Genomic DNA, 18,044 nt, shown 5'->3' on the forward strand with positions numbered 1-18,044 from the left:
CAAACTTCTGCGCCGGTCCGCGATTATATTACTTACCAGAAGATAATCTGTCTAACGGAACCCTGCGCCCACCCGTCTTGCCGGTTTTTCTCGCGGTGGTTGTTCACCCTTTGCAAAACTCCTATCCACCATTAGATTTCGATGATTTTTGGATATGTTATAGAAATCGATATTTCGAACAACTTTTCTCCTCGAACAATAGCGACCACCTCGCCCAGTTTCCGAGATATTCGCGAAAAACGGCGCGAGCTGGCTTAAAGGTCCGCGCACAACTGCACACACGTTGCAGTAAGTGGATTAACACTAGGCTTACGGAACACTGAGAGAGCCCAATCTGGATTATTTTATAAAAGTATCGAGAACATATCCAGATTTTTAGCAGCTTCTACCAGAATATATGTTCCAAGGAATGAACGTGTTAAATAAATTTCCTGGAAACGCATTTTTACAATCAGAATAATTGTAAATTAAAGAATGTAGAACCCGCCATTTTGACCGGTCCCGTAAATCTAGTGTAAAAATTTGTATTGTATGTGTATTGATGCGACCGCGCACACGCATTTGTGCACGGGACCTTTAACCTCGGCCGATCCCCGTGTCTAAACGGAAGATAAGTGGCCGCCGATACTAACGCGCGGCTGCCACAGACACGCACAAGTATAGCGTACAATATCTCGGAAACTAAGCGCCACTGAAACGCCATTAAAACGGAGACTGCTGGAATTGCTGAGATTTATGACATATCTGGACAATTATCGAGGTCGGAGGACGCGTCCCGCAGTTTCGCCGTTTTGTTCAAATACTCCACCGAACGACCTTTGTTCTCCGCTCACGGGACACTACGCCGCTAATTATAACGTGTTCGATGTGTGTATTCCTCTCGGAAAGTTTATTGAACTGTCCGCGGTGTATCACCATTCGAAATTCAGATGGAGCAATCAGATTGGCTGCCGCGATCGCGCGTCGCCGTATCGCTGGCAAAACTGTCGCGCGCTGTCATCGAAAGACTTTTGCGGACATTCGACGAAATGTTTACTTTTTGTGAGCGATCGTCACTTTTAAAATAGTCGTCGAACGATTGCAAAAGCTTCTAATCGATTTTTACAGACCGTCGAAGAGAAAACACGAGATAATTGCAATGTTATGTGACTGCATGACGTGCGCTCACAATTGACAGTGATGTTATTTATTTGTATTGTGCAATAGCTCTTGCATTTCACTTTCAAATCGACCCACGAACCTCTGCAATCGTTCGATGAAAACGTTCGTCGATCCGAACGATCGAAACGATCGATCTCTTATGGAAATTATCGCGGATTATCTTTTTGTACAAATATTGTTGTAACAATTCATTTGATCGACAATTTACAACTAGATATGTGTACAAGAAATAGGAGTGATCATTAATGCGTGAACATTCGCAGTAGTATTAACCCTTATCACTCGAACGGCGACTGTAGGGCGCCACTAAAAATTGCTGTATCATTGTTCAAAATATTTTTTACGTTACTAAATTTGTTTGTACTTAATAAATTACTGAACACTTCAGTATAGCACGGGTAAATTGCACCATATAAAAGAAAGAAAAATATAAAGAAATATTCTAGGTCGGAAGAAATGTTTTGTTTTCGAGTTAAAATAGCTTCGAGTGCAAAGGGTTAATTATACCGAAGATTACCAAAGAAAATAATATACAACGCGCGAGATTGTTTGGCACGGTGACTGTCTAATCTTTCCCGGAATCACCGCGCGCACCGCCGCCATTTTGTTCGAGAAAGTCGCATACAAGTAGCACCGTGCATCTCGATATAAATTAACATTTTATTAGACATAAAAGCGCGTCTTGTTCGTCGCTCAACTTGGCGCCTCAGTTGAGCCACGCCCGGTTCTTAGGAGAACCAGAAGTAATAAAATATGAAGCCGTAGACCGCGATGCCGGCTGCGACCACCAGCGGAAGAGAGGAGTTCGATTCATTCTTCACTGGCTCTTGTCCCCAAACCGTCTCGTCGTCGTCGCCGCTCGGCCCTTCACCTGGACACACAGAAATCAGTTTCGCCCTTTACCGATAAATTCGACTCGAAAATATTAGGGGTACCCATGAGTAATCAATTATTTCCAAGGAATTTGTTTCGCCTTCAGTTCTCTACCGATCGTTGAAGAGGAAACACGTTTTCGGTAAAGCAGCCTGTGTTCAAAATATTCTAAAAAGTACAATTTTTTCGACAATAATAAAAAGGCGGCCGTACCTTCCGAGGATCGTATTCGTCGTTGCATACTTTTTCATTTTCATGCGGGATTTAATGTAACAACAAAGAAAATTTGCGATGTTTATGGAGATGTTTTGGAGGTCGACAAGTGTCAACGTTGGTTCAGAAGGTTTGCTGCCGGTGATTATGATCTCTCTTACAGGCCTCGTAGTGGACGACCAGTTGAATTTGATGATGACGCCCTAAAATCTCTAGTGGAAGCTGATCCAAAATTAAGTATACAAGAATTATCGAGAAGCCTTGGGTCCGCATGATCGACTATACAAAGGCGCCTACACGAAATGGGAAAGGCGTATAGGCAAGGAATATGTGTGCCGCATCAATTAGACCAACAAGAATATTCGTCGAAGTTTGCACTTCATTGCTATCCAGATTGCGTGGAGATCCGTTTCTTAGCAGAATCGTTAGATGAAAAATGGATTCTTTGTGATGACATAAAGCGTTCCAAGCAACGGCTTTCTGCAAATCAAACCGCAATACCAACCCCTAAACCTAGCTCATCACTTAGAAAGGTGTTACTGTGCATTTGGTGGGACTGTCGCGGCATAATTCACTTTGAGTCGTTGAAACCTGGAGAAACAGTTACTGCTCAGTTGTATCGTCAGCAATTACAACGGCTGTATTCAGAACTATTGAAAAGGAGGGCATCTTTAGTCCACGGAAAAGGTGTAATACTGCAAATTGACAATGCCCGGCCCCGTGCAGCGAAACTCACTCAGGAAAAAATCAAAGAATTGCAATGGGAAGTTTGACCGCACCCCCCTTGCTCACCGGATATTGCTCCCTCTGATCTTTTCGGATCTCTGGAGCATTATTTAAGAAATAAAACATTCTGTAGAAGATGTTAGGAGGCACCTTGAGTCATATTTTGCTTAACCCCGGATTTCTATAAGAGGGGGATTGAAAATTTGCAGGAAAACTTGAATTGACTACAAAGTTTGTCTCAGATTTCAAAATAATCGATTACTCATGGGTCCCAATTTATTAAATTAAATTTAAATATATCGTATCGAGATAAACGACGTGCTATCTATTTCACTGGCGCCAGCGTTACGCGAGTCAAAACACCTGGCGTGACATTCTAAACTTTCGTACCACCGGATTCGGTCGTTCCCGCGGGAGAGGGTCCTTTGACAACGCCGATTTTGTAGGACTCCCGGAGTTGCGCGGCTTCGGTGGTGTGTCCGATTTCGTCGAAGCACTTGGTCCCGTCTTTTCCGGCCGAGTCGATCAGCGCCTCCTCCCCGCCGGGATGTTCCGTCAGGAATTTCGTGAGATCGTAGACCCCGTTGTTGTACACGATCCATAGATCCTTCTCGTGGTTGTGCTTGGCCACTTCCTGCCACGTGTATTCCGTCGTCATGTTCTCTTCGCGAAGCTGTCTCCGTTGGTCGAGCGTAGAGATCTGCGCCGAAAAAACAAAAAAAAAAATGTTCGGAAGTATTCGAGAACCGGTTCATCGATCTATGAACCTGGCGGAGGATCTCTCTCGCCTGATTCGGGCCTGGATCGCGATAACATTGCGCGCGGCCGCGCTTTGAAAGGGAAAACAGTGTTCCCGGGACATCTGACACCGGAAGAAGAAAAACGTATTCTTCAGGGCCATCGGTTGCTCGTGCGACCGTCAACGTCTCTGACTTTCCTGCTATTTGCGTCTCGCGAAAGTCGATTTCTCGGACGAGTCTCCCCCCTCTACACTATGAAGATAGTGGAGCTCTTTATTCCTCGCTTATGCTAATGCACACACGTGCAGAGACCTGGACAAGTGTGAAACAACATTATTCGAAATATCGTGTCAAATAACATCTTTACTTGTCAATTACCGTGTCAAACAAGTTCCGCGATTCCTCAACACGTGAGCCACGTGTCTCGCGATACACGTGTACGCTAAATACGCGACCTAAAGCCGTGACCTCTGGATTTCAGTGACGGCGGCCGATGCGTTTCTTCGCGCATGACGCAGCTGGTATATACTCGAGACAGAAGAGATATAGATTCCCCGCGATATTGTTCTTTCGAATCTCTCGAGTACCTACAGCTATCACGGCGATTGCTTCTCTCAGATAAAATGCTACCTAAATCGAACTAACGCTTTGTCATCGTGACGCGAACTACTTCCGGCGATTAGGAATTCGTAGCGCGCGCGGACCCTACGGTTGCCCTCGATGTAATACAGGGTGTATAAAAATTATATGTCACGACCATTACAGCCTGATTCTACACCTCCGGATCGGTGGAGATCTGCGAAAAGAATGAACCGCAAAATTCATTTTGACCTCGAAACTTAAGGGGGCCGGCATGGTTTGAAATCCATACACGTATGCAAGGGTCAAAACCTTTTCAAACTACCGCTTTAATATTGCAACGAGCAGTTTAGAAGTGGTCAATTGTGTTTCCTAAAAGTCCAATCAACGTCTGTATGGAGCCCAAATTGCGAATTTCTACCTCATCGTGGAGTAATTTGTAATATTCGGCAGAAAATTCGAATTCTGAAGCAAGTATGACGTCACAAGATGGCTGCCGTTGAGAGATTCTCTTAATTTCGAGAGATTTAGTGTTCGTATCGAAAAAAAGGCTCTATACACACGTAGCAAAGACAAGTACAAACACGGTGGTATGCATTTTTAATTGATTACTGACTTATTTAAGACGTAAAATGTCTAGAAAAAAGGCACAGCGTAACATAGCGTGACTGTCAAGGCCAAATGCCTGCCGGCCACCTTAAGGTCGAAGTATCGAAAAATTTGAGTGATGAGTACTATACGATGCAATGAAAGAAAATTTTTCGACACTTTGACCTTGATTTCCATAGTCAAGGTGAATTTTGCGGTGCATTTTTTTAAACAGATTTCCACCGATCTAGAGGCGTAGATTAACGCTACGGTGGTCGTGACGTATAATTTTTATACACCCTGTACAAAGGTGTCCTCGACACGATCAATTCTTCGTGGAAACAAATTTTACTGGAGAATGTACAATAAAGATTCCTCTGAAAATATCCAAATCTGCTGCAGCAAATAGATGTTTGTACGAGGCAAGAATGTTCTGCAGCAATTGCAAACGTTTGCTGAAGTTTTGTTGCGTTCGACCACCGAGTATCACTCGCGTGATTAGCGATGCGGTTAGGAGAACAGCGATCGGATTAAATCGTCGTCGTCCTATTATTTTTCGTTTCTCACTACCATGGAGGGTGAAATTTCTCCATTTTCTTCTGGAAATCGATGCAGAAAATTTCTACTGTGTGTAGCGATGCGTCCACAGATTCGAAAGATGGAGCAAAGTAGTGAAATCGATAATTAATAACCATGAATCTCACCTGGACTTTCCCTGGACGTTCCCGAAGAAGTGGAAGAAGAAGAAGAAGAAGAAGAAGAAGAAGAAGACGGTTTCCAGGATAGGTGGATCCGGTCGCGCGGTTCGTGTCGTACTGGGAAACAGTGCGGCGGATCTCTTTTCGGTCTTGGACGTTGTTTAGTCGCTTTGGAATAGTGATCCGATGCAAATTTATGGACTGCGAGTACGCAATACGCGTCCAACGGTCATTTGCACAGAATGGAATTGCGTTGGCCTATCGATGAATCGTTGTTTAAACGATCGGCACCGGGTCGGTCGAATTCAATTTGTCAAAACGCGCGCACGACACGCACACACCGACGCCGACGGTCCGTTGTTGGCACGCACGTTCGGCTCAGCCGTTCGAGGGGATGAAGAGTAACAAAAATCCGGCAATTATCTGCCAGCCCCGGACAAATAACCGCAAGAGGGTTTCCTCGGTTAATGAGCGGCGCCTATTAAGCCTCCGGTTTGCCGAGCAACGCGATACTCGGTTAGTTGACTCAACCGTGCGCCACCTTTCTCCTCTTTCCCCTCCTTCCGACGGTCGCCATTTCTTTCTTTTTTTCTGCTTGTTTAAACGAACTCGATTCGCCCGTTAATTCGTCGACGCTCCACTGATCCGGATAACGCAATCCTTCGCTAATCCCACCGGGCGCCGTGTCCGTTTCTTAATCCGTTAACCCACTTCGATAATATCGCCGAAACGCCATTTTCCAATCTGCCATCGCGGTTCGCTCTTCCGAATATTTTCGGTCTTCGGCTTCCTCGTTTTTCAACGGTTCTCGTAGTCGAACGCCGGAAGCGTCGCGCATATTCCATTTATAGTTGTCACGCTATGTCGGATACTTCGGAATAACAATGTACACAGAGTGATTATACAAACCTGCGCGGACGTCACGGAGACGCGTCACGACGGTTACGAACGTGCGAACATCTCTGCGAATATCGGTTTTTGTTTTCCCATTTACTGGCGATCGAAAACGTTCGACGTGTACCGAATGACCCAATAACTATGAACGAATCGTTAGTACGATCACGCGAGGCTCCTGTCTTTATTTTTGTAACAGCGTAAAATATTAATCTTCTCCATGGAGGATTATCGATTTAAGTAGACGAATACCGATATAACACCGATACTAGGAATACTGGAAGCTGTTCCAGCAGAGTCTCGAAACTTTCTCGAAAGTTAATAAACAATTGAATTTGCCGAGCATCCCCGTTTATAAATCCTCCGATCCAGGGGGGGGAGGGGGTTGCACGCCAAACTTAGAGAAGTTTAGAATTAATTAGTGATTAAACTACGGACGCCCGTTGTTGTCGAATCGGGACACGGACGTCGATGCCGTTTTAACAGGCTCCGCGATCGATTGTAATCGAGTTGCTGTGTAACTTCGTTGTCCGCGTAGACTCCGACGATCCGATTGGGAAAATCTTGGAATCGTTAACGTCGAGACGAGATTTCTATCGAGTTTAACTCCTCGAAAGTTAGTCCTCCTGCCCGAGAGGACGAGCTGATTGTTCATCTTCTTACCTGTTCATCTATAGATTCCTCGAATCAACTGCTGGCGGGGCACTGTTTCATTTTGTTCGATTAAAATTCAATCGAAACGAGAGTTGTCTCTTTACCGAAGTCGAGGGACTCTTCTCTCTTCCCTGAAGCAAGCGGAAATGGTTTAACTAAGATTTATACAGTTCGGTCAGATGCATATTTATATGCTACATGTTTGCGGATATTTGTGTAGTACATACTGTCACTCTTAGTAAATGTGGCCAGCCTTGATATGTGCATTAGCACACGGAGAAGTTAGTTTAATTTCTGTTTTACGTAAATTTTCTTGCTTCGATACTGTATCTATGCGAAAATTGCACGATACGAGCTGCCACTAATGTTTCCTTTTAATTCAATTGGCGGTACGTGTGCCGATACTGTACCCAGTAAACAATTTCAAAACAAAAACAGGTCTACAAATTACTATCCATCTGTTTCAGTATTAGGATCCATTTTGAGTGCAAAGTTTGCAGCCAGATTGACGCCAAACCTTGGCTTCGTCGTAGAGGGCAGCACTAAGAGCGGACCTAACCTCTGAAAATTGAAATAAACCTTTCTATAGGAATTAAACTACTGAGAATACATGAAACTTCAAACTCTATAATCTAGAAGTCTAAATTTCCGTTTTCCCTCCCACAACAAAGTTTGCTCCGATTTTCCCGATATTCACTCTCAGAGTAAGGTTAGGTCTGCTCTTAGTGCTGCCCTCTTTAACGAAGCCAAGGTTTGGCCTCAATTTGGCGTGGAATTTTGCCCGCAAACTTTGCACTACTCAAATTCCTCTGTTTCCGCATTTAGCTAGGAATTTGTCGACAAGTTTTGATGCCAAATCCATACAAAACAGGGATCAAATTCTGCCCCGAGCAGGGTTTGGTTACCAAACGGCCAAGTCTTTTGCTCGCAAAGTGTGACACAAACATTGAGCACAAAATTTGCTCGAAGCAGCATTTGGCTAACGGGGTACCTACCGGAAGTCTTTAAATAACTATGTCCTCGTCAGAATTTATTCTTACATAAAAATTTATAAATTCATTCGGAGATATTTTCTAGCGCGCGCTACTCTCGATTTCATCCAGAAAACTCATCCAATCGCGTAAAAATGCATGGATGCAATTTTTGGCCTACTTCTAACGCTTGTATTACCAAATATCCGCATAATCTCGTCAACTCATGACAATCGTATCTTTGTCGGTAACGTGGTCACTCTACCTTATCGCGAATCTACGGAAGGATTGGGGATGGGTCGTGGAAATTTAAGCGTAGCAGATTCCACAGTTTCTGAGAAAGTCTGTCGACTACCGTCTTTCCAACTCGCGGCAATCATGCTCGCGGTGGCACCGAACGTGCCATTAGCCGCCCCCCACAACAATAGGGGCACGGCGTTATCTTTGCATCTCCTCGTTTCGCTCGCTGTTTTGCGGCTCGGTTACGATCTCTGCCCGCCTTATCGTCTCGAATAATAACACTAATCCCGAGAAAAATCACGCGACGCAACTTTGTTTCGACGCTCGCCCGGGCACAACCCTTGTACCGAAGGGGCTGAAGGCTTTAGATTAAAAATTTACTGGCCGCACAGATTGTGCAATAAAGCGGCATTCAATTAATCATCTGTCTGAATGTAAAACAGCAATTAGTCAGATGTCCAACGAACTTCCATTGTAACTATTCGAAGCGGTAGTTTCGTTCAGCTTTAAACTCTCTGCGTGGCTTATCTAAATTACAAGTACAGTGAATTCTCGATATATGTCAACGAAGCGGGTCTTGCCAGCGTCATGTATCGTCCAGGAGACATAACCCGAGCCGTGTTATGTTTACACTCCTCGGGGTCCTCGGCGTCTCACGGGGTATACCCTGCGGTAGTGGGGATAATTCCGCGACATTTATCGTCCAGGCCTTGGCGACACATATAGAGAAATCACTTCAGAATATATTTGAGAATATATTTTTGAAATGTTGTCGAAGCGATTCAAGAATGGAAGATTCTTTCCATTTTTTTCGTCGATTTATAGGGTTTTCTTTTTCCTTAAGCACCGTTAGGTATTTTTCTCTTGAACGATAATTGCGTCGTAACCGTTCAGGCTATGCCCTGAAGAGGGAGAAGGCGCGCTAGCCGACAAGGTGAGACGAGGAAGAGATTAAAGGTGACCGAATGGCCAGGTTCGCCGCCTTTAACTCGACCCTGTCTCCGAGTGCACGATCTCGAGCACATCAGGAGGGGGACTCTCTCGGGTGTTTAAACAACTTGTAGCACGCGATCCGCCCATTGGCGTCCAACAATCGCAATTGCGGCGAGTTATCGAACCGAGAAACGCGACGAGAGAGAGAGAGAGGTTTCACTTTCTAGGGATCACCGCGCCACGGTGTCTCGATAAGACGCGAAATTAACTCTCCTTCTCTCTCTCTCTCACCTCTCTCTCTCTCCTTCTCTCTCCTTCTCTCTCCTTCTCTCTCTCTTTCTCTCCTCTCCCCCATAATTTTTAACAGCGTGGACGGCAACCTTTTTCGCTCCGACGCGCTTCGAATCGAAAACGAACCGGACGCGTTCGCACGTTTCCATTTCCCGAAGATGGCGGCTCGCGCTGTCGGACAGTAGATTGGAAAATATTTATTATATTTTACTGTTGTCGCGTGCGCAATTTGTCTAACTGGACCGTTGTTGTTTCTGTTGCAGAAAACCGGCGCGAGGATCAAGATCTACTCGCACTGCTGCCCCCACAGCACGGATCGGCTGATCAGCATCTGCGGCAAGCCGAACACGTGCATCGAGTGCATTCGCGAGCTGATCGCCACTATTAAAACTGTAAGTGTCCCGAATTTGGTCTGCCTTAAGCAAAAGTAGAAGTCGGTTGTACCTTCGCAAACCCTCATAGAAACCTCATAGAAGTTATGACGTACCGATGAATTTTTACTGTTTTCCTATTTTATTACAATTTCCAAAGCATTCTTGAGCACAGATTTAGAACCGGCATTCTTTTATTATCGATACTATGTTAACAAAAAATACTGGATACGACACCGGTTTCAAGTTTCCGGTTACAGGAGGGTTGGGCACTATCTATTGTTATGACGTAGCTTGTCGTGCTTATTTCTTTTTTTTTTATTATTTTTCAGTCTCCCCTGAAGGGTGTGAACAACCCGTACGATCCGCACAATTTCGACGACTATTACGCCGACGATTACGGCGGCTATGGCAGCGGCGAGGGTGGTCAGGGCAAAGGGGGTAGTTTCGGCGGACCAGGAGGCCGAGGTGGCGGTGGCGGCGGGGGTGGCGGCGGTGGCGGAGGTATGCCACCGAGACGCGACAACCGTGGCGGTGGACCAGGTGACATGAACCGCGGTTTTCCACCTCCACCTCGAGGTGGACCTCGCGGCGGGGGTGGCGGGGGTGGTGGAATGTCTGGCGGGCCACCCGACCGCGGCTTTGGGGGTAATCGTGGGAGCGGAGGTGGCGGCGGTGGCGGCTACGAAGGCGGTCGAGGCGGATATGGTGGCAACAGAGGCGGACCACCACCGTACGGGGGTGGAAACTACAACGGTGAGAATATTAGACCTGAGGAATTCATGTACAGGGGTGTATCTAGTGGTTGGGCCGGATTATCACTCGGTTGTTATCGGTGAGCACTCAAATACCACCGAATATTTCTCAATAGAAAGCAATACTCGATAGCAATACTCTCTATTGTATACTCAATAGTATACAGGGTGTTCAAGGTCTAGCACATTGGTGGGGTGCATCCATCCCATCCCCTTTACAAATTTTATAGAAATTCACAGCTTTTTTAAAGCAATATTATTCCTGGAGGAAATCCAAGACGAGCAGAGAATTAACCCTTTGCACTCGGCGCTATATTCATTCTAAAACTAAATTTTTCTTCCGTCTTAGAATATTTTCATTTTATTCATACGAAACTGATCCGATTTCCACATGTAATATTTGAATGTTTAGTAATCTGTTGAATACAAATTTTGTAATGTAACAAATATTTCGTAAAATTTCTCGTAATTTCTTTGAAATAATGCCAGAATAATTTGTAGTGATGCTTCAGAGTCACCACTCGAGTGCAAAGGGTTGAAGTACAGTCAAACTTGTTTTTGTGCGGTAGATAGGGACCGCATAAAAGAAACCGCACAAAGAAATGGCCATTCATAAATAGCCATGAAAAATAATTTTTGATAACATATTAAAGAAAATTTTGTTTTATGCGGTGGAGAGGGACCGCATAGAGAGAACTCTCACTTAGAAAATATGTCAAAGATTTACGAAATAGCGGGAAAGTACTTTCCAAACAAAGAAAGTAATTAAATTTCAAAAACATTTAAAAGAAATTTAATTTCTCATTTTAAACATGCAGAAACTTTCAAAACGCACACAATTCAATACTACTCGTCGTAGTCCAAAACGCGCATCTTCTTGTGATGAGAACATTACAAGGCTGTTGTAATGCCAACACAAAATGCCGCACAAAACAAATCGCACTACAGAAAATCGCATAAAACAAAACGCACAAAAAAGAAATCGCATAGAAAAGGAGCGCACAAAAACAGGTTTGACTGTACTTCTATTGAGTATGCAGGGTGTTCAGGCTCTAGCTCATGGGCCAGGTGCATCCCCTTTACAAATTTAAAAAAAACTCACAGCTTTTTTAAAGCAAAAATTGATGGAGGAGATCCAAGACAATTCGATCAGAGAATTAAAATATCAGAGATTTGAGAATTAAAATAGTACAAATTCAATTGAGGGTGGCCCTCGTAGTCTCAACCGGTGCATTGAAGGTTTAAAAAGCAAAACTGACCATCCCCACCCATAACAAAACTACATGTGTGCTAATCACCTGTAACAACCGAGATAGCCTGTTCCAGTACAGAACGTCTCGATCAAAAATTCGAAAATTGTAGCCCGTCATTCGACGAAACTGTTCGGCGTTCGCGTGAACGTTTCCCATTTGTCAACCCTGAGTCCCTCACGTGATTGGTATACTTTGTTCAGGCGACGGCTGGGGTATGCAAGGAGGAGCACCGAACGGTTTGGGCGGAGGTGGAAATTCTGGAATGAGCGGCCCTCCCATGGGTGGCAATAACCAGGGCAACCAAGGCAACATGGGTGGTGGTAACAAGACTAGCACCCAGGTCACCATTCCCAAGGACGTGAGTAGACGATTGTTCGTAAGAAGCTAGAAGAAGTTCGTTCGGCTGCTGCGCAGGACTTGGCGATGGCTAATTCGTAATTTGTTGTTTGTCGACAGCTCGCCGGTGCTATTATTGGCAAAGGAGGCGCCAGAATCCGGAAAATCAGATCGGACAGCGGTGCCGGCATTACTATAGATGAGCCGTTGTCCGGTAGCAACGATCGTATCATCACCATTACCGGATTACCCAGTCAGATACAAATGGCCCAGTACCTGCTTCAGCAGAGGTAATTATCAGCGCCGTTCCATTCGAGATATCACTATCCCAGAGACGCTTGCAGTGACAGAAAGTTGTTTCCTGAGAATGTATCGTGTAAGAGCTGCGATCGTAGAATAAACAATGGTTTCTATACCCGATTCTCTCGAATCTGGTTCATTAAAGCCTACATTTGTCTAAATACCCATTGTTCACTCATCATAATTCGCTTAACAATTGCAACATCGCTTACCACGTTCGAATGCTACTCTGTTGTGCCGTACTGGAATATTTATCATGGGATATCGTTTTGTATGTCAGTCGGTGAGCGAATGATTCATGATCTAGGAGAGCTAGACGAGGGTTAGGATGCGTGACCGGAATAAGTGGCGAGCACGACTTGACACTTTACCGACCGGTAGTCTATTAGTTTATTAGTTTATTAATTAAATCTGCGGACAGAATGTGGTTACTCTGTTTTTGTATTGCGTTTATACACCTTCGAGTGATCGGTAAGAAGTGTGCAGGTTGTTCAATCGCTACCGGTTGATAAAGTGTTGACACAAAGTTTAATTTGGTAAACAGAAATGACATATCACAATAAGCTACGACGTACCATGTTGTCATATGTACATAGAAAATATATTCAAGAAGCAGTTCTTGCAGATAGCAAGTTGAGGCTCGTTCATTTGTCATGCAAAAATTAAGCTGTACTAATAATAATTGAGCTATATTGATAATTATGTACATTCGACTGCAACAGAATGAGAAACCGCTTTAGATAACATTGTCGATGTCTCACAATTAACACATTTCGCTTGTCATGGCGTATGAATGCGTGTAACAATCGATACATCATCCTCGAGTCCAGCGAGCGCAACTAATGTGTCGTCTCCATCCTGCACGAAGAAATTAACACAAACTTCTACTAACCAAACGAAGAAAGTGGGGGAGTATGAGAAGCCTGTACGCGGCCTTGAAGGCGGTTACACGTAATGCGGTAACCCTCGCGCGATGGTGGAGGATCAATGTCGGAGAAAGGAGAGCTGCGGAGCGGATATCCTGTAGAGAGCGAAGATCTGCTAGATCAACGCAGTTGGGGGATTAAATCGGGTGCCGTTGTATGGAAGACTAGTGATTTTGTTGTTCTACTTTCGATGTAACAAGGAATCACTAATCATCCTACGAAGGCACTCGCGATCGTCGGCTTCCGAGACCTGCTTTTGGAACTAACATCAACCCTGCGGACCCGATTTGCTCGCAGATTACGAACGACCTTGTCTTCGCGTTGTGCAGCTTGGGAGATTCTTGTCTGTATTTTGTTTAGAAGCTAGAACAATCAGGACCGTACAACCATTCGGTCGGGTTAACACTTTGACTGCCGAGTCTCCCAGAAACGGGAGACCGAATCGTTTGTCTAGATTTAAAAAAAGGAATTGTTTACTCTAAAAGCTTCAAACAATACTCGGTACTGTACACCTTAAACTTTCAATCTTTATTTCCCGCAGTAAGTTACTTTAATTTCATGAAATTTTCGAGGTTGCTGAGTTGGCAGTGAAAGTGTTATTTTCAGAGCAAGCGTTCAATTTGTCAATAATATGTGAACATTAAGTCGAGAACTTTTATGCGAAGTTCCACTTACGTGGATTATTTTGTAAAAGAATAATTAGTGTTTGTACTTTGTTCAGTCAGTTACATTTGTATCGCTTTTGTGAAACGTTCTCCAACAGAAAAGTAATTAGAAAGGTCATTTGCATCGTTTGACCCGAACGCAGTAGATCGATTAACACGTTAGTCAACTAATTTTTCGTCAACTAATGTGTGGAATTCTATCGTTCTAATCAATTGTCTAACAATTATAAATAGACTACGGATTTGATGCATTTATGAATAGTAATTTAATATGTCCTGTCTCTTGCAATTGAGGCAATTTTTATTTTGCATAAGGATCCGCAGTCTAATTATAAACTAATAGGAACCACTCGAACAACTACCTAAACGTGAGACTGATATATTTATTGCTTTATAATAACACGATTGTATTTATTCAAGTTTCGTACAATTTTTGTTATAACACGTATTTCAACGAAAAAGCTCATTAATTAAATGTCAGAAGTTCGATAGAAAATTTCTCACGTAGAACCTTTTTCTAATTTCAATAATATTGTGAAAGAAAAAATTAGGGACTATGGTCATTCTGACCTATCCGGAACTTGTAGTGTTAAATTGGCTACCCTGTTAACCAAGCTAAAACATTAGGTGCTGTATGTTTATCATAATCTATCAACCCCAGGGACTGACAATGCGTGTTTCTTCTGTTGCAGTGTGCACGAGAATGCAGACCATTATTAGGACGTGGTGAAGGAAGCATTCGGGGGGAGCCAAAGATGCGTTTGTAATTTTTTTAAGGATACTTCGCAAACGGGCAAGCATATTCGCGCGAGTAAACAAACAAAAAAAAATAAATAAATGAAGAAGAAGAAGAAGAAGTGGAAACTGGAACACCATTAACAATTTGCGCGTGATCGCGCGTCACCGGATGAACAAAGCCTCTCTCAGGAAGAAAAGTCAAGACCGGATTCAACCAGGAGAGATTAGAATTTCCATTTGATTCGATGAACCCGTCGATAACCGAGCAAAAAAATGAACCCGGACACGCATAAACGCGCGCGCGCGAGACATCGGGTCTCCATGGAGAATGAACGATCCTCGTCCAAAAAAAGGCCAAAGAAAAAGGCATTGTTCTCACGCCTAAAAAGAAAGAAAGAAAAAATCATCGTTCCCGCATTATGCGTTTCTCTTATTTTTTTTTCTCGCCTCGCCACGTTTTTGATCGTTTTGTAATCGCGTCGTGACATTTTTGTCGACGGCTCCGCGCGAGCTTTGATAATTCTTTTTTATCCTCCTTTTATTTTCGGTCCCTTGCGCTTATTTTTTTTTTCTCTCCCCCTTTTAATCGGAGGATCCCCGAGACCGTCGAAACACGACGGTCCTCCGGAACGACGACTTTTAAAGCGCACATACACACACACACATCATTGTCTACTATTTCCCTTCTGCCTCTCGCTACGGGAACCTTCCGAGTGGCCGAGCGTTCCGCGTGATACGTATATATACTATATACATATATGCACACACACATATCTAATATATGTGATCAAAATCAATGGAAACATCATCGTGCTCGTACCAAATTTACGAAACCGATTCTTCGTATAAGGACCCGACGTTCTCTCAGCATGGAGTCGTCTCGAAATACGTGAAAACAGTTATTCCGCTGCAAGAGGAACCGGCCACGACGTATATTGGCTTCCGCAGCGAAAAGGTGTCTGAAGGCCGATGAGCTAAGAATCAGTGGAAAATGTTGCGACTAGATCAAAGGAAGGGACGGACCGCCGAGAGAGGAAGCAGGCAAAGAATCGAGATAGGATTATTATAGTAAGCGAAAGGAATTTTGTATATACATATTAAAAAGAAAGAAAAAGTGAATATCGAGAAGATGATAGAACAAAAAAAAGATAACGAAGACGAAGAGAGTAAGATGAAGATGAATGGAGAAAACGACACCACTAACAAATATCCTTTCCCTTTCCTTAATCGCCACGTACCACGTTTCTGCTGTTGCATCATGATTATTATTATTATTATTATTATTATAATATTATTATTATTATTATTATTACTGTACGATTATCAATAAGAATAATTTTGCATTAATTATATTCCACTCCCTCCCCCAAGTCTCTTGTACTAATGACACCCTTTATTCATTAGATAATCGAGCGCGCGTTAATACCGGGCGTCTCCTTGATAATTTCGCGCGGTAGAATCGTTAAGTGTCCTAGCATTATAATAAGAGAGCGTGAAAACAGAGAGAGAGAAAAGAAAAATATATAGGTAGGCACCATCGGGCTGACGAATCGCGGCGTGATGGAATCAAAAAATGTAACGGAACGAACGAAGAGAATGGAAAAAATGAATTCACTTGCAACGAAATCTGACACTGTGCGTAGAAAGTTATTAAGTACACGTTTAAGAAGCCACTTGAAACGTTAAGCCTGAGAAACGACGAACGGTGAACCAACCCGCAGAGAGAGAGAGAGTCGCTGTCTATTTTACGAGCAAACGGGAGTCGCTTCAGAAATTCTATTGGTTGCACCGGCGGTCTCGTTCGTTGCTGTTCAAGCTTAGCGTGTCGAACATCGAATACTTGGTCTAAAAGGTCTGAAACGGAACACCCCGATGTCCGACGAGAGCCGTCGTACCGGGAACACGAGCGGCAAGGTCGGCCGAGAACATGGGGCGACAAAGATGGCGTGATTATTTTTCGCTTCGACTCGTCCCAGCTGTTTTATTTGTAAATTTAACATTTCCGACTGCACGGAACAACCTGCAATGAAAATAGAGAAACGAAAGAAGGGTGTGGTACTGATTTCTGCAACCCCCTCGAGTCGCTTGGGGTCCCGAGTTTGTTGTATTTACTGTCGAAGATTTCTTTTGATTTTGTGGAGCCCCTCTGTTCTTGCAAATGGCGTCGGACATTCGAGTGCGCCTGTTCAGGGGTTGCGCGCCGAACCGCGGATTTTCGAAACGTACGTGCGCCGCGTGAGAAGTCCACGAGCCTAAACTTCGAACGAACTCGTCCTCTTTCCTTTCCTGAACCTATCGACCGGGAAGGGCGGCTTAACTCGTCAACTGTGCACCGACCTATATACTCTTCGAAATTCATTTTCCACCGTAAAATTGTGTACAAAATTGCGTCCCAACACACCCGCCTGCCCGTACTTACTTGTGTGTCTCTCGCTGAACACAACGACGAAACCGCTTTCGCACTTACTATGTTCCACGTAACCATTCAGTTCACGGGTTAAGGATAGCCCCGAGGAAATCTCGCAGCACCCCTTACCTCTCTCTCCTCTATCCCGGAAATGCTGCATACACTCTCATCGCGGAGAAATTAAAAAAACGAAAATAAGAAAAAGAAAAAGAAAAACAGATTTAAGATGAATCCAGAGTCCCTCCTTGCCAGGGTAACTTGCTATACAAAGGGCATTTTTTTACGCATCTCAATGTAATGACCGACTGTTCCTCGAACGGACCTGCATTCTCTTAGGTTTAATGACGACGCCACAACCGCCCCGTTTCCAATGACAGATTGCGTGGTTTACGTTTTCGCTGTTAACTGGACACGTTCCGCGTGAATTGTCGCCTTGATCTCGCGGGATCGATTGTCACCGGTGAGGGTGGTTGAAGTGTCTTTTGTAAAAATAGGGGATGCGCGAAATTATATTGCGAATAGGGCGGGGGTGACGTTTGTCGGGGGAAGAGAGGCCGGGAAAACGGTGTCGGTTAGGTGGAGGGGCGACTTTTAACATCATTCAAACATTCTTCAACCCCTTCGAACCGCGATTCGCGCGACAATCGTACGCGGGACAGGTGAACACGCACGGACACGGCCGAACGAACACACGAAATGCGCGAGAGGAAGAAAATTAGGTGCGTTTATGTG

General features: G+C 44.2%; 2 protein-coding genes across 4 annotated transcripts in view; one reads left to right on the plus strand and one right to left on the minus strand.

The window, feature by feature from the left end:
* Positions 1-18,044, plus strand: part of Hnrnp-k (Heterogeneous nuclear ribonucleoprotein K) — a 346,733-nt gene that overhangs the window by 169,308 nt on the left and 159,381 nt on the right. For 2 of the 3 annotated variants that reach the window (XM_076788669.1, XM_076788668.1), the window contains exons 9-13: positions 9,825-9,953; positions 10,265-10,688; positions 12,141-12,298; positions 12,397-12,566; positions 14,860-17,507. In XM_076788669.1, the coding sequence (XP_076644784.1) occupies positions 9,825-9,953; positions 10,265-10,688; positions 12,141-12,298; positions 12,397-12,566; positions 14,860-14,887 (909 nt within the window). In that variant the 3' untranslated portion in view covers positions 14,888-17,507. Of the gene's footprint in view, positions 1-9,824; positions 9,954-10,264; positions 10,689-12,140; positions 12,299-12,396; positions 12,567-14,859; positions 17,508-18,044 lie in introns of those variants that run through there. The other variant, XR_013082338.1, reaches the window with a different exon arrangement.
* LOC143354515 (cytochrome b5) lies at positions 1,802-3,631 on the minus strand. Its single transcript, XM_076788675.1, has 2 exons — positions 3,364-3,631; positions 1,802-2,032 (listed from the first exon to the last, which is right to left on the minus strand). The coding sequence occupies exons 1-2, from the start codon at positions 3,629-3,631 to the stop codon at positions 1,890-1,892; spliced, it is 411 nt and encodes a 136-aa protein (XP_076644790.1). The 3' UTR covers positions 1,802-1,889.

The sequence above is a fragment of the Halictus rubicundus genome, chromosome 5 (assembly GCF_050948215.1).
Source record: "Halictus rubicundus isolate RS-2024b chromosome 5, iyHalRubi1_principal, whole genome shotgun sequence".
Lineage (NCBI taxonomy): Eukaryota > Metazoa > Arthropoda > Insecta > Hymenoptera > Halictidae > Halictus > Halictus rubicundus.

Bases quoted from the DNA above. Each gene is read 5' to 3' on its own strand.
- LOC143354515 (XM_076788675.1), bottom strand. From the start codon at position 3,631: ATGACGACGGAATACACGTGGCAGGAAGTGGCCAAGCACAACCACGAG. The intron at 2,033-3,363 runs GTACGAAAGTTT...CTGTGTGTCCAG, and splicing joins GGGAACGACCGAATCCGGTG to GTGAAGGGCCGAGCGGCGAC.